A 16,206-nucleotide genomic window follows, 5' to 3' on the forward strand; every position below is an offset into this window, starting at 1 on the left:
CTTGAGGGGGGTTTGGGGGGTCCTGGGAGGGGGTTAGGGGGGTCCTAGGGGGGTCCTGGAGAGATTTGGGGGGTCCTGACTGTGACAACGACCCCAAAGTGGGGAGGGGTCACCAGGATTTCAGGGGGGGGTCACCAGGATTCGGGGGAGGGGTCACCAGGATTCAGGGGGGTCACCAGGATTTCGGGGGGGGGTCACCAGGATTTCAGGGGGGGGTCACCAGGATTTCAGGGGGGGGGTCACCAGGATTTTGGGGGGCCCTGCAGGTTTTTGAGGGTCTCACCTGTAGGAAGGATAAATTTCGGGGAATTACAATTTTGGGGTCCAATCCAGAGTGGGGGATCCATAACTGGGTGGGGGGATCCTTTTCCCCCTTTCCCAGAAAAAAAAAAAAAAGAAAATTAATTTTAACCCGGTTAAATTTATCCTGACCTTTCCCTCTGCCATTTAATCCCGACACCGGATAGCGGGGGGGGGGGGGGGGGGCGGCGGGGCTGGGGGGTGAGGGGGGGGCTTTGGGGTGTCCGTGACCCCTCGTGACCCCCCCCAGGACCCCCCATGACCCCCCTGACCCCCCAATTCCAGCGCATTTATTACCTGTCCCTGGAGTTCTACATGGGCCGCACCTTGACCAACACCATGGTCAACCTGGGCCTGCAGAGCGGCTGCGACGAGGCGCTTTACCAGGTGAGGAGGGGGCGCGGGGGGCGCTGGGGGGGTCCTGGGGGGCTTGAGCGGGTCCTGGGGGGGCTTGGGGGGCTTTGGGGGGGTCCTGGGGGAGTCCTGGGGGGGCTTGGGGGGCTTTGGGGGGGGTCCCTGGGGGGTCCTGGGGGTGCTCAGGGGGAGTGGGGAGGGGTCTTGATGGCCTGGGGATGTTTTGGGGTCTCACAGAGGGGTTGGGGGCTGTTTTGGGGTCTCAAGGAGGGTTTTTTGGGGACAGTTTTGGGGTCTCATAGGGGGGTTTGTGGGGCGGTTTTGGGTCTCACTGAGGGTTTTTTGGGGACAGTTTGGGGTCTCACTTGGAGAATCCCCAGTTTTTTTAAGGGGAAGGGTTTTGGGGGCAGTTTTGGGGTCTCAGGGGGGGAACCCCCAGTTTTTCTGAAGCAGGAGAGGTTTTGGTGCAGTTTTGGGGTCTCACAAAGGGTTTTTTGGGGGCTGTTTTGGGGTCTCAGGGAGGGGTTTGGGTCGGTTTTGAGGTCTCATGGGGAGAATCCCCAGTTTTTTAAGGGGAAGGGGTTTGTGAGGCAGTTTTGGGATCTCAGGGAAGGTTTTTTGGGGGTTGTTTTGGAGTCTGAGGGGAGAACCCCCAGTTTTTTGAGGGGAAGGGGTTTGGGGGCAATTTGGGGGTCTCATGGAGGGGTTTTGGGGGGCTATTTTGGGGTTTCACGGGTTGGAACCCCCAGTTTTTTAAGGGGAAGGGGTTTGTGGGGCAGTTTTGGGGTCTCAGGGTGGGTTTTTTGGGGGCTGTTTTGGAGTCTGAGGGGGGAACCCCCAGTTTTTCGAGGGGAAGGATTTTAGATGCAGTTTTGGAGAAATGTGGGGAGGGGGAGCAGAGAGGGGACAGGGGGCGATTGGGGACATTTTTGGGGTCGTTTCTGGGGTCCCCCCCAACCCTGGGTGTGTTGTGCCCCCCCAGCTCGGGCTGGACATGGAGGAGCTGCAGGAGATCGAGGAGGACGCGGGGCTGGGCAATGGCGGCCTGGGCCGGCTGGCAGGTGACACAGGGGACATCGGGGGGACACTGAGGGGACATCGGGGGGTCCCCAAGGGGCTGGAGGGGTCCCCACAATGTCCCCTCCCAGTGACATCCGGGGGTCTCCTTGATTGTCCCCTGGTTGTCCCCGTGATGTCCCCACCAATGTCCCCACAGTGTCCCCAATGTCCCCACGGTGTCCCCATGGTGTCCCCAATGTCCCCTCGGTGTCCCCAATGTCCCCACAGTGTCCCCAATGTCCCCATGGTGTCCCCAGTGTCCCCTCAGTGTCCCCACAGTGTCCCCAGTGTCCCCTCGGTGTCCCCAGTGTCCCCACAGTGTCCCCACAGTGTCCCCAGTGTCCCCTCGGTGTCCCCTCACTGTCCCCACTGTCCCCACTGTCCCCACTGTCCCAAATGTCCCCTCACTGTCCCCGCTGTCCCCAGCCTGTTTCCTGGACTCCATGGCCACTCTGGGTCTCGCCGCCTACGGTTACGGGATCCGCTACGAGTTCGGGATCTTCAACCAGCGCATCGCGGGGGGCTGGCAGGTCAGGGGGGTCCTGGGGGGTCCTGAAGGGGTCTTGGAGGGGTCTTGGGGGTGTCCTGGGGGGGGTCCCTGGGGGTCCTGGGGTGTCCTGGGGAGTCCTGGGGGGTCCCAGGGGGTCCTGGGGGGTCTTGGGGGATCCCAGGGGGTCCTGGGGGGGTCCCAGGTGTGTGGGAGGCATCCTGGGGGGTCCTGGGGGGGTCCTGGGGGGTCCCAAGGATCATTCAATCCCTGTGTGTCCCTATTGGGATTTTGGGTTGTGGCAGTTCTGGGGGTTTGGGGGTCTCTGGGGGTCCCTCAGGAGGGGGTTTGTTTTTTGGGGAGGGGCTTTATATTTTGGGGAGGGGCTTTATATTTTGGGGAGGGGGTTTATTTTGGGGAGGGGGTTTATTTTTGGGGAGGGGGTTTATATTCTGGGGAGGGGTCTCTCAGGTGTTTCCCCCCCAGGTGGAGGAGGCCGATGACTGGCTGCGCTACGGGAACCCCTGGGAGAAGGGGGTTTATATTTTGGGGAGGGGGTTTATATTTTGGGGAGGGGTCTCTCAGGTGTTTTGGGGAGGGGTTTATATTTTGGGGAGGGGTCTCTCAGGTGTTTGGGGGTCTCCCCAGGTGGAGGAGGCTGATGACTGGCTGCGCTACGGGAACCCCTGGGAGAAGGCCCGGCCCGAGTACACCATCCCCGTGCACTTCTACGGGAGAGTGGAGCACGGGCCCGGCGGCGCCAGGTGGATGGACACGCAGGTGAGGGCAGGTGGGGACAGGTGTGACAGTTACAGGTGTGTGAGGGGACAGGTGGGGCACAGGTGACAGTTACAGGTGTGTGACAGGACACACAGGATAGAACAGGTGGCTGGACACACAGGTGGGGACAGGTGGGGACAGGTGGGGACAGGTGTGTGAGGGGACAGGTGAGGGGCAGGTGGCACCAGGTGGATGGACACGCAGATGAGGGGCAGGTGGGGACAGGTGGGGCACAGGTGTGTGAGGGGGCAGGTGGGGACAGGTGTGGCACAGGTGTGACACAGGTGGGGCACAGGTGAGGGTTACAGGTGTGTGAGGGGACAGGTGAGGGGACAGGTGGGGCACAGGTTGGGCACAGGTGGCAGTTACAGGTGTGTGAGGAGACAGGGAGAAGGCACAGGTGGGGCACAGGTGTGACAGAGGTGACGGTTACAGGTGTGTGAAGGGGACAGGTGAGGGCACAGGTGTGGCACAGGTGTGACACAGGTGTGACACAGGTGACAGTTACGGGTGTGTGAGGGGACAGAGAGGACACACAGGTGTGGCACAGGTGTGACACAGGTGTGTGTGAGGGTGGTGGCTGCACACTCACCTGAGCGTGCAGGGGCAGTCTGGGGGTGCTGTGAGTGTTGGGGGGGCCTTGCACACTCACCTGTCCCACAGGTGTCCCACAGGTGTCACACACTGACCACACCTGAGCGGGGTTTGGTGGGCTGTGGGTGTTTTTGGGGGGCTGTGGGTGTTTTTGGGGGGGCTGTGGGTGTTTTGGGGGTCTGTGGGTGTTTTGGGGGGCTGTGGGTGTTTTGGGGGTCTGTGGGTGTTTTTGGGGGGTCTGTGGGTGTTTTTGGGGTCTGTGGGTGTTTTTGGGGGTCTGTGGGTGTTTTGGGGGTCTGTGGGTGTTTTTGGGGGTCTGTGGGTATTTTGGGGGGCTGTGGGTATTTTGGGGGTCTGTGGGTGTTTTGGGGGTCTGTGGGTGTTTTTGGGGGTCTGTGGGTGTTTTGGGGGGTCTGTGGGTATTTTTGAGGGTCTGTGAGTGTTTTTGGGGGGGCTGTGGGTGGTTTTTGGGGTCTGTGGGTGTTTTTGGGGGGTCTGTGGGTATTTTGGGGGGCTGTGGGTGTTTTTGGGGGTCTGTGGGTGTTTTTGGGGGTCTGTGGGTGTTTTGGGGGAGCTGTGGGTGTTTTTGGGGGTCTGTGGGCATCCCGGGGGTCCCTTGCACACGCGTGTGTCACGCCCAGGTGGTGCTGGCCGTGCCCTATGACACACCTGTCCCCGGGTATCGCAACAACACCGTCAACACCCTCCGCCTGTGGTCGGCCCGGGCCCCCAACGACTTCAACCTCAAGGACTGTGAGTGCCCCAGGACCCCCAAATCCCCCCAGGACCCCCAAATCTCCCCAGACCCCCAAATCCGCCCCCAAATCCCCCCAGGATTCCCAAACCCACCCCCAAATCCCCCCCCCTGGACCTCCAAATCCACTTCAGGACCCCCAAATCCACCTCTGGGCACCCAAATCCTCCCAGGACCCCAAAACCCACTCCCAGACCTACCAATCCACCCCTGGACCCCCAAATCCCCTCCCTGGGGACCCTCAAATCCCCCCCGGACCCCCCAAATCCCCCCAAAACCCCCAAATCCTCTCCCTGGGGACCCACAAATCCACCCCTGGACCCCCAAATCCACCCCTGGACCCCTAAATCCACCCCCAAATCCCCCCAGGACCCCCAAATCCCTCCAGGATGCCCAAATCCACCTGTGCACCCCAAATCCTCTCCCTGGGGACCCCTCAGCCCCCTCCCAGCACCCCAAATCCCCCCAGCCCCTCCTTGTCACCCTCCCTGCCCACCCCGCACCCCCAAATTCTCCTCTTAGGTCAGTGATCCCCCCCAAAAACCCCTCAGGAACCCCTCAACTCCCCCCAGGGACTCCCCTAAACATCCCCCAGACCCCTGAATGCCCCTCCAAGGAACGCACCCCAAAAATTCCCTTGCTCCCCAACAAATCCCTCAATCCCTGAGCCCCCCAGACCCCCACCACCCTTGGGGACCCCCCCATAGTCTCTGTGTCCCCCCCAGTCAATGTTGGGGGGTCCCAGAGCCCCCTTGACTCCCCCTGTCCCCCCCAGTCAATGTCGGGGGGTCCCAGAGCCCCCCTGACTCCCCCTGTCCCCCCCAGTCAATGTCGGGGGGTCCCAGAGCCCCCCTGAGCCCCTCTGGACCCCCCTGACTCCCCCTGTCCCCCCAGTCAATGTCGGGGGGTCCCAGAGCCCCCCTGAGCCCCTCTGGACCCCCCTGACTCCCCCTGTCCCCCCCAGTCAATGTCGGGGGGTACGTCCAGGCCGTGCTGGACCGAAACCTGGCTGAGAACATTTCCCGAGTGCTGTACCCCAATGACAACGTGAGAAATTGGGGGGTCTGGGGAGTCTGGGGGGCTTTGGGGGGTCCTGGGAGGGTCCTGGGAGGGTCTGGGGGCTCTGGGGGAGCAGGGGAACCCCCTAACCTGGCCAAGAACATCTCCCGAGTGCTGTACCCCAATGATAATGTGAGAAATTGGGGGGTCCTGGGGGGTCCTGGGGGAGTCTGGGGAGGTCCTGGGGGAGTCTGGGGGTCTCTGGGGGGGTCTGGGAAGGTCTAGGAGGGTCCTGGGAGGGTCTGGGGGGCTCCGGGGGAGCAGGGGGACCCCCAAATGTGGCCAAGAGCATCAAAAATACCCTAAAAATAACTGGGGGGGGAAGGAGGTCCTGGGGATTCCTATTGGGGGGAGGGGTCTCACTGGAGGGAACCCCAGTTTTTCCAAGGGGAAATGGGGTTTGTGGGGCAGTTTTGGGGTCCCACAGAGGAGTTTTGGGGGCAGTTTTGGGGTCCCACGGGGGAACCCCCAGTCTTTCAAGGGAAAGGATTTTGGGGGCAGTTTTGGGGTCTCACAGAGGATTTTTTGGGGCTGTTTTGGGGTCTCAAGGGGAGGTTTTAGGGGCAGGTTTGGGGTCTCACAGAGAGGTTTGTGGGGGGCAGTTTTGGGGTCTCATGGAGGATTTTTTGGCGTCTGTTTTGGGGTCTCAAGGGAGGAAGTTTGGGGGCAGTTTTGGGGTCTCACAGAGGGATTTTTTAGGGGCTGTTTTTGGGTCTCAAGGGGGGATTTTGGGGGCAGTTTTGGGGTCTCATGGAGGATTTTTTGGGGGCAGTTTTGGGGTCTCATGGAGGATTTTTTGGGGGCAGTTTCGGGATCTCACAGATGATATTTTGGGGGCTGTTTTGGGGTCTCAAGGGGAGGTTTTAGGGGCAGGTTTGGGGTCTCAAGGGCGGTTTTTCGGGGGCTGTTTCGGGGTCTCACCTCGCCCCCCTCCCCAGTTTTTCGAGGGCAAGGAGCTGCGCCTGAAGCAGGAATATTTCGTGGTGGCCGCCACTCTGCACGACATCGTCCGGCGCTTCAAATCCGCCAAGTTCGGCAGCCGCGACCCCGTCAGGACCTCCTTCGAGAGCTTCCCCGACAAGGTGAGCCCCCAGACCCCCCAAACCACCCCCGGGATCCCCAGAGCCCCCAGACCCCGTCAGGACCTCCTTCGAGAGCTTCCCCGACAAGGTGAGCCCCCAGACCCCCCGGGACCCCCGGGATCCCCAGAGCCCCCCCGAGACACCCCAGAGCCCCCAGACCCCGTCAGGACCTCCTTCGAGAGCTTCCCCGACAAGGTGAGCCCCCAGACCCACCGGGGACCCCCCTGGGACCCCGTGAGACCCCCCAGAGCCCCCCCCCGGGACCACCCAGAGCCCCCCGGACCCCCCAGAGCCCACTCAGGACCCCCTGGGACCCCCCAGAGCCCCCAGACCCCCCGGGACCCCGTGAGAACCTCCTTCAAGAGTTTCCCCGACAAGGTGAGCCCCCAGACCCCCCTGGGACCCCCAGAGCCTCCCCCAGAGCCCACCCAGGACCCCACAAACCCTCCCAGATCCCCCCGGGATCCCCCAGACCTCCCTGGGACCCCCCAGAGCCCACCCAGGACCCCCCAGATCCCCCCGGGATCCCCCAGACCCCCCCCTGGGACCCCCCAGCCCCCCAGTGGGACCCCCAAGACCCCCCCAGACCCCCGGTGGGACCCCCCAGACCCCCCCAGACCCCCAGTGGGACCCCCAAGACCCCCCCAGACCCCCGGTGGGACCCCCGGTGACTGTGGGGGTCGCAGGTGGCCATCCAGCTGAACGACACCCACCCCTCCCTGGCCATCCCGGAGCTGATGCGGATCCTGCTGGACGAGGAGCGCCTGGGCTGGGACCAGGTGGGTTTGGGGGGTTTGGGGACCCCTCCCCAAATTTAATAAAATGTGCGGGTCGTCCCTCCCTGTGGAGTGTCAGTTTTTGGGGGGGTCATTCTGCAACCGCAGGGTGGAAAATTAATTGTTGATTATTGATTATTGATAATCGATTATTGATTATTGACTATTGATTATGGATTATTATATATAATGTAATGTAATATAATATAATATAATATAATATAATATAATATATAAGAAATATATAGTATATCTATTGTATATTATATGTTATAGATAAATTATATTATATTGTATTATATTATATTATATTATATTACATTATATTACATTATATTACATTATATTATATATGTTTAATATATTATATAGAATATATTTATTTATATTTATATATAATATATATTATATATTATATATATAATATATAAGATATCTATATGATATACAATATATATACAATATAATATATGCAATAATATACTATATACTATATACTATGTAATATATAATATATATCATATATAATATATAATATGTTAAAATATATATATTATATTATATATACAATATACAATATACTATATACTACATACTATATAATACATAATATATACTATATAATATATAGTATATTAGAAATATATATTATGCTATATATTTATATAATATTTTATATTTATATATATATATAAATATATAAAAATAATATTCTATTAACTCACACCCACCCCCCCTATATCCCCCCTCCCCACCTTTAACATTTATTCCTGTAACTCCACAACTCCCTGTGGGTCACTGTGGGCGTGTCCCCACCTGTCCCCACCTGTCCCCACGTGTGTATCACGTGTGTCCCACCTGTCTCACCTGTCCCCACCTGTCTCACCTGTCCCCACCTGTCCCCACCTGTCCCCACCTGTCCTCACCTGTCCCCACCTGTCCCCACTTGTCCCCACCTGTCCCACCTATCCCCACCTGTCCCCACCTGTCCCACCTGTCCCCACCTGTCCCCACTTGTCCCCACCTGTCCCACCTGTCCCCACCTGTCCCCACCTGTCCCCACCTGTCCCACCTGTCCCCACCTGTCCCCACCTGTCCCCACGTGTATCTCACCTGTCCCCACCTGTCCCCACCTGTCCCCACCTGTCCCCACGTGTATCTCACCTGTCCCCACCTGTCCCCCCCTGTCCCACCTGTCCCCACCTGTCCCCACCTGTCCCCACCTGTCCCCACGTGTATCTCACCTGTCCCCACCTGTCCCCACCTGTCCCCCCCTGTCCCACCTGTCCCCACCTGTCCCCCCCTGTCCCACCTGTCTCACCTGTCCCCACCTGTCCCACCTGTCCCACCTGTCTCACCTGTCCCCACCTGTCCCCACGTGTATCTCACCTGTCCCCACCTGTCCCCCCCTGTCCCACCTGTCCCCACCTGTCCCCCCCTGTCCCACCTGTCTCACCTGTCCCCACCTGTCCCCACGTGTATCTCACCTGTCCCCACCTGTCCCCCCCTGTCCCACCTGTCCCCACCTGTCCCCACGTGTCCCCACGTGTATCTCACCTGTCCCCCCCTGTCTCACCTGTCCCCACGTGTCCCACCTGTCCCCACCTGTCCCCACCTGTCCCCACCTGTCCCCACCTGTCCCACCTGTCCCCACCTGTCCCCCCAGGCGTGGGACATCACTGTCCGCACCTGCGCCTACACGAACCACACGGTGCTGCCCGAGGCTCTGGAGCGCTGGCCCGTTCACCTGCTCGAGTCGCTGCTGCCGCGGCACCTGCAGCTCATCTACGAGATCAACCAGCGCTTCCTGGACGTCAGTGCGGGCAGGGGGCGGCACTGGGGCTGGGGGCGCTGGGGAGGGGGCGGGAGTGGGGCTGGGGGCGTGAGAGACACCCCTGGGGCTGGGGAGGGGGCGGCAGTGGGGCTGGGGGGGTGAGAGACCCCCCTGGGGCTGGGGAGCGGGCGGGGGTGGGGCTGGGAGACCCCCCTGGGGCTGGGGAGGGGGCGGCAGTGGGGCTGGGGGCTGAGAGACCCCCCTGGGGCTGGGGAGGGGGCGGCAGTGGGGCTGAGAGACCCCCCTGGGGCTGGGGAGGGGGCGGCAGTGGGGCTGAGAGACCCCCCTGGGGCTGGGGAGGGGGCGGCAGTGGGGCTGAGAGACCCCTGGGGAGGGGGCGGGAGTGGGGCTGGGGGCTGAGAGACCCGGAGTTGGGGACAGAGAGAGCCCCAAAGGGAGGGTGGGTTGGAGATGATTTGGGGACAATTTGGGGACAATTTGGGAGGCAGTTTTGGGGTTAAATTTGTGGTTCCAATATCCCTGGGGGCGTCCCTGTGGTTCTGATGTCCTCAGGGGGATGTCCCTGGGTGTCCCTGTGGGTGTCCCCTGTCCCCAGGGGGATGTCCCTGGGTGTCCCCTGTCCCCAGGAAATGAACCTGGCTGTCCCCTGTCCCCAGGATGTCCCTGGGTGTCCCCTGTCCCCAGGGGATGTCCCTGACCTCTGTCCCCCTCCCCAGTGGGTGTATTCCCAGTTCCCTGGGATGTCCCTGTGTGTCCCTGGGGTGTCCCTGTGTGTCCCCTGTCCCCATGGGGATGTCCCTGGCTGTCCCCTGTCCCCCCTGACCCCTGTCCCCTCCCCAGCGGGTGTACTCGCAGTTCCCGGGGGACCTGGACCGCCTGCGCAGGATGTCCCTGGGGTGTCCCTGGGTGTCCCCTGTCCCCAGGGGGATGTCCCTGACCCCTGTCCCCTCCCCAGCGGGTGTACTTGCAGTTCCCCGGGGACCTGGGTGTCCAATGTCCCTGGGGTGTCCCTGTGGATGTCCCTGGCTGTCCCCTGTCCCCCCTGACCCCCTGTCCCCCTCCCCAGCGGGTGTAATTGCAGTTCCCCGGGGACCTGGCTGTCCCCTGTCCCCAGGGGGATGTCCCTGACCCCTGTCCCCTCCCCCAGCGGGTGTACTCCCAGTTCCCTGGGGTGTCCCCAGGATGTCCCTGGCTGTCCCCTGTCCCCCCTGACCCCTGTCCCCCTCCCCAGCGGGTGTATTCCCAGTTCCCCGGGGACCTGGACAGCCTGCGCAGGATGTCCCTGGGGTGTCCCTGTGTGTCCCTGGGGATGTCCCTCTGTGTCCCCTGTCCCCATGGGGATGTCCCTGGCTGTCCCCTGTCCCCCCTGACCCCCTGTCCCCCTCCCCAGCGGGTGTATTCCCAGTTCCCCGGGGACCTGGACCGCCTGCACAGGATGTCCCTGGGGATGTCCCTGTGTGTCCCCTGTCCCCAGGGGGATGTCCCTGTCCCCAGGGGATGTCCCTGACCCCCCTGTCCCCCTCCCCAGCGGGTGTATTCCCAGTTCCCGGGGGACCTGGACCGCCTGCGCAGGATGTCCCTGGTGGAGGAGGGCGCGGTCAAGCGCATCAACATGGCGCACCTGTGCATCGTGGGCTCGCACGCCGTCAACGGGGTGGCCGCCATCCACTCCCAGATCCTCAAGGACAGCGTGTATGGACCCCAAATTACCCCAAAAATAGCTCCAAATCACCAAAAAAATGTCCCCAAATTCCCCCCCAAAATGTCCTCAAATTCACCCCAAGAATCTGCCCAAATCCCCCTAAAAAACTTCCTAAATCTGCCCAAAAACGTCCCCAAATTCGCCCCAAGGATCTGCCCAAATCTGCCCAAAAATGTCCCCAAATTCCCCTGAAAATGTCCCCAGATCCCCTGCAAAAATCTCCCCAAAATCTCCCCAAATCCCTCCTAAAAATCTCCCCAAATGCGCCCCAAGAATCTCCCCAAATTACCCCCAAAAATCTCCCCAAATCACTCCCAAAAATCTTCCCAAATCTCCCAAAAAATCTCCCCAAATTACTCCCAAAAATCTCCCCCAATCTCCCAAAAAAATCTCCCCATATTACCCCCAAAAATTTCCTGAAATCACCCCCAAAAATCTCCCGAAATTCCCCTTAAAATCTCCCCAAATCCTCCCAAAATCTCCCCAAATCCCTCTCAAAAAATCTCCCAAATCCCACCCAAAAATCTCCCCAAATTCCCCCCAAATCCCCCCAAACCCCCCAAACCCCCCAAATCACCCCAAATCCCCCCAAATCCCCCACTCCCCCATGTCCCGGCAGGTTCAGGGATTTCTATGAGATGGAGCCCCACAAGTTCCAGAACAAAACCAACGGCATCACCCCGAGGCGCTGGTTGGTGATGTGCAACCCCGGCCTGGCCGAGGTCATCGCGCAGGTGACTCACCTGGGGGGCCTGGGGGCACCTGGGGGCACCTGGGGGACACTTGGGGCTCACCTGGGGGCACTTGAGAGCACCTGGGGGCACCTGGGCACACCTGGGCTCACCTGGGCACACCTGGGACTTACCTGGATGTATCTAAGCTCACCTGGAGCTTACCTGGACTCACCTGGGCACACCTGGAGCTCACCTGGGGGCACCTGGGGATCACTTGGGACTTACCTGGGGCTCACGTGGGGGAACCTGGGATCACCTAGGACTTACCTCGGTGTATCTGAGCTCACCTGGGCACACCTGGGCACACCTGGAGCTTGCCTGGACACACCTGAGGCACACCTGGGCACACCTAGGACTTACCTGGATGTATCTAAGCTCACCTGGGGCACACCTGAGATCACCTGGGGGTCACCTGGGCACAGCTGGGGCTCACCTGTGCTCACCTGAGGCACACCTGGGGCTCACCTGGGCATACCTGGGGCTCACCTGGGCACACCTGGGGCTCACCTGTGCTCACCTGTGCTCACCTGGGCACACCTGTGCTCACCTGTGCTCACCTTTCCCAGCGCATCGGGGAGGATTTCGTGTCTGACCTGGACCAGCTGCGGCGGCTCCAGGACTTTGTGGATGACGAGAGTTTCATCCGCGACGTGGCCACGGTCAAACAGGTACGGGGGTCTTTGGGGGGGTCCTGGGGGGTCCTGAGGGGTCCCAAGGGGCTCAGGGTGGGGCAGGGTCTCATCAGCCCCTCCCCAATCTCACCTGGCCAAGGTGATGTTCAGGGCACACCTGGACAAGGTGTTGGGGGGGAGCTCAGGGTGGGTTTAGGGGGTGGTGTGGGGGTCCTGGGGGGTCCCGGGGGTCCCGTGGGGGTCCCGGCCGCGCCCCCAGCCCCTGTTTTTCCCCCCTCCCCAGGAGAACAAGGTGAAGTTCGCCGCGTACCTGGAGAAGGTGTCGGGGCTGCGCGTGAACCCGGCCTCGCTCTTCGACGTGCAGGTGAAACGGATCCACGAGTACAAACGGCAACTGCTGAACTGCCTGCACATCATCACCCTCTACAACCGTGAGTGGGGGTCCCAAAACACCCTGAGACCCCTCCTCACTCAGGGAGACCCTCCCAAAATCCCCCAACCCCGAAAAATCCCCCCTGAAAAATCTGCACTGGGATCCAGCCCCGGGGAACCCCCAATTCCTGCACATCATCACCCTCTACAACCATGAGTGGGGGTCCCCAAAATCCCCCCGAGACCCCTCCCCGCTCTGGGAGACCCTCCCAAAATCCCCTGACGCTGAAAAATCCCCCCAAAATCCCCCAACCCCGAAAAATCCCCCAAAATCCCCCCTGAAAAAACACGTATTGGGGTCCAGCCCCTGGGACTCCAAATTCCTGCACATCATCACCCTCTACAACCGTGAGTGGGGGTCCCCAAAACACCCTGAGACCCCTCCCCGCTCGGGGAGACCCTCCCAAAATCCCCCAACCCCGAAAAATCCCCCCTGAAAAATCTGCACTGGGATCCAGCCCCTGGGAACCCCCAATTCCTGCACATCATCACCCTCTACAACCGTGAGTGGGGGTCCCCAAAATCCCCCCCAGACCCCTCCCCACTTGAGGAGACTCCTCCGAATTTCCCCTTTTTGGACCCAGCCCCAGAAACCCCCTGGGACCCCCCAACTGTCCCCCTGTTGTCACCTCACCTGAGTGGGGACCCCAGACCCACCCTGAGACCCTCCCCAAAATCCCTCCCAGGACCCCCCAAACCCCCCCAAATCCTCCTGGGACCCCCCAAAATCCCTCCCAGGACCCCCCAAACCCCCCCAAATCCTCCTGGGACCCCCCAAAATCCCTCTGGGACCCCTCTCCAAACTCCCCAAATCCTCCTGGGACCCCCCAAAATCCCTCTGGGACCCCTCTCCAAACTCCCCAAATCCTCCTGGGACCCCCCAAAAATTTTTGGGGTCTCTCCTGCAATTTCAGGGCTCAAGAAGGACCCTGGGAAACCCTTCGTGCCCCGAACCATCATGATCGGGGGCAAGGTGAGGGGATTTGGGGATTTTGGGGGGTTTTTGGGGTTTTTGGGGGTTTCAGGGAGTTTTTTGGGGGTTTAAGGAGGTTTTTTGGGGGGTTTAAGGAGGTTTTTTGGGGGGTTCAGGGAGTTTTTGGGGGGCTCAGGGAGGTTTTGGGGGCTCAGAACAGGAATTTGAGGAGTCCCTAAGGGGGCTCTGTTTGGGTTTGGGGTGGGGGGTTCCTGGGGGGTTCCCTGAGGGGTTTTTGGGGTCTCTGAGTGTTTTGGGGTCCCCCCAGGCCGCCCCCGGGTACCACATGGCCAAGATGATCATCAGGCTGGTCACGGCCATCGGGGACGTGGTGAACCAGGACCCGGCTGTGGGCGACCGGCTGCGGGTGCTGTTCCTGGAGAACTACCGGGTGTCCCTGGCTGAGAAGGGTGGGGACCCCAAAATCCCCAAAAACCCACCCCAAAACCCCCAAATCCACCCCAAAATCCCCCAAATCCACCCCCAAATCTCCCCTGCGGGGTCTGTTCCTGGAGAACTACCGGGTGTCCTTGGCCGAGAAGGGTGGGGACCCCAAAATCCCCAAAAACCAACCCCAAAAACCCCCAAATCCACCCCAAAAACCCCCAAATCCACCCCCAAATCCCCCCTGCGGGTGCTGTTCCTGGAGAACTACCGGGTGTCCCTGGCCGAGAAGGGTGGGCGCCCCAAATTCCCCTGAACCCACCCCAAAATCCATCCCGAACTCCCCCTGTACCATCTCCAAAAACCCCTCCCTGAACCGCCCCAAAAAACCCCTGAATCCACCTAAAAAAAACCCCAAACGCACCCCGATATCCCCCAATCTCACCCTAATATCTCTTAATAACCCAAATATCTCCTCGTATCACCCTGATAACTCCTGATATAACCCCAATAAACCCCGATAAACCCCAATAAACCTCAATATGACCCCGATATCCTCCCAATATAACCCCAATAAACCGCAATATAACCCCAACAAACCCTGATATAACCCCAGTGTCTCCCGATATCCCCCCGATAAACCCCAATCCACCCCGATATAACCCAAATATCCCCTGATATAACCCAAATACACCTTGATAACCCAAATAAACCCCGATACAACCCCAATAAACCCCGATATAACCCAAATAAACCCCAATATCCCCCTGATACCCCCCGATATCCCCCGATAAACCCCGATACCCCCTGATATCCCCCAATAAACGCCGATACAACCCCAATAAACCCCAATAAACCCCAAAACAACCCAAATAAACCCCGATATCTCCCAAAATCACCCCAATATCCCCCAATAAACCCCAATATCTCCCCAATATCCCCCGATACCCCCCAATATCCCCTGATATCACCCCATAAACCCCAATACAACCCAAATAAACCCCAATATCCCCCTGATACCCCCCGATATCCCCCGATAAACCCCGATACCCCCTGATATCCCCCAATAAACGCCGATACAACCCCAATACAACCCCAACACAACCCCAACAAACCCCAATATCCCCCCGATATCCCCCTGATACCCCCCAATATCACCCCAATAAACCCCAATAAACCCAAATAAACCCCGATACAACCCCAATAAACCCCAATATCCCCCCCGATACCCCCTGATATCCCCCAATAAGCCCCAATATAACCCAAATATCCCCCAATATCCCTCGATATCCCCCTGATATCCCCCAATATCCCTCCCCTGATATCTCCCGATATCCCCCAATATAACCCCAATAAACCCCGATATAACCCTGATATAACCCCAATATCCCCCCAATATCCCCAAATAAACCCCAATACAACCCAATAAACCCTGATATCCCCCTGATACTCCCCAATACCCCCCAATATCCCCCAATAAACCGCAATAAAACCCGATATCACCCCGATATCCCCCCAATACCCCCCGATATAACCCCGATACAACCCCAATAAACCCAAATAAACCCCGATATCCCCCTGATACCCCCCGATACCCCCCGATAAACACCGATATACCCAAATAAACCCCAATATAACCCTGATATCCCCCCGATACCCCCCTCTAACCCCTGATATAACCCCAATAAACCAAATATCCCCCCGATACCCCCCAATAAACCCAATAAACCCCGATACAACCCCAATATCACCCAATATAACCCCAATATCCCCCGATACAACCCCAATAAACCCAAATAAACCCCAATAAACCCCCATATCCCCCCCGCTACCCCCCGATATCCCCCAATATCCTCCCGATACACCCCAAATAAACCCCAATATCTCCCCGATACCCCCCGATATCCCCCAATACCCCCCTCTAACCCCCAATAAAACCCCGATATCCCCCGATACCCCCCTGATATAACCCAAATAAACCCCGATACCCCCCAATATCCCCCAATATCACCCCGATACTCCCCTCTAACCCCCGATATCACCCCGATACCCCCTGTAACGCCCCCCTAACCCCTCCCGCGCCCCCGCAGTGATCCCGGCCGCTGACCTGTCGGAGCAGATCCCACGGCGGGCACCGAGGCCTCGGGCACGGGGAACATGAAGTTCATGCTGAACGGGGCGCTGACCATCGGCACCATGGACGGGCCAACGTGGAGATGGCCGAGGAGGCGGGCGAGGAGAACCTCTTCATCTTCGGCATTGAGGGTCCCCGACGTGGAGGAGCTCGACAGGAAGGGGTGGGGGTCCTG

General features: G+C 59.3%; 1 protein-coding gene across 1 annotated transcript in view; it reads left to right on the plus strand.

Annotated features, from left to right (window-relative positions):
* Positions 1–16,206, plus strand: part of NRXN2 (neurexin 2) — a gene marked incomplete at its 3' end in the record, with an annotated part of 61,394 nt that overhangs the window by 1,080 nt on the left and 44,108 nt on the right. Inside the window, 19 exon segments of the mRNA XM_083881328.1 lie at positions 586–687; positions 1,637–1,715; positions 2,140–2,243; positions 2,849–2,980; positions 4,216–4,327; positions 5,293–5,375; positions 6,326–6,469; positions 7,156–7,248; positions 8,912–9,058; positions 10,569–10,732; positions 11,362–11,476; positions 12,043–12,144; positions 12,392–12,539; positions 13,455–13,513; positions 13,782–13,923; positions 15,988–16,017; positions 16,020–16,100; positions 16,103–16,155; positions 16,157–16,194. Coding sequence (XP_083737454.1) covers positions 586–687; positions 1,637–1,715; positions 2,140–2,243; positions 2,849–2,980; positions 4,216–4,327; positions 5,293–5,375; positions 6,326–6,469; positions 7,156–7,248; positions 8,912–9,058; positions 10,569–10,732; positions 11,362–11,476; positions 12,043–12,144; positions 12,392–12,539; positions 13,455–13,513; positions 13,782–13,923; positions 15,988–16,017; positions 16,020–16,100; positions 16,103–16,155; positions 16,157–16,194 — 1,928 coding nt within the window.

Source organism: Zosterops lateralis (assembly GCF_965231275.1).
Source record: "Zosterops lateralis genome assembly, chromosome: 33".
NCBI classification, from domain to species: domain Eukaryota; kingdom Metazoa; phylum Chordata; class Aves; order Passeriformes; family Zosteropidae; genus Zosterops; species Zosterops lateralis.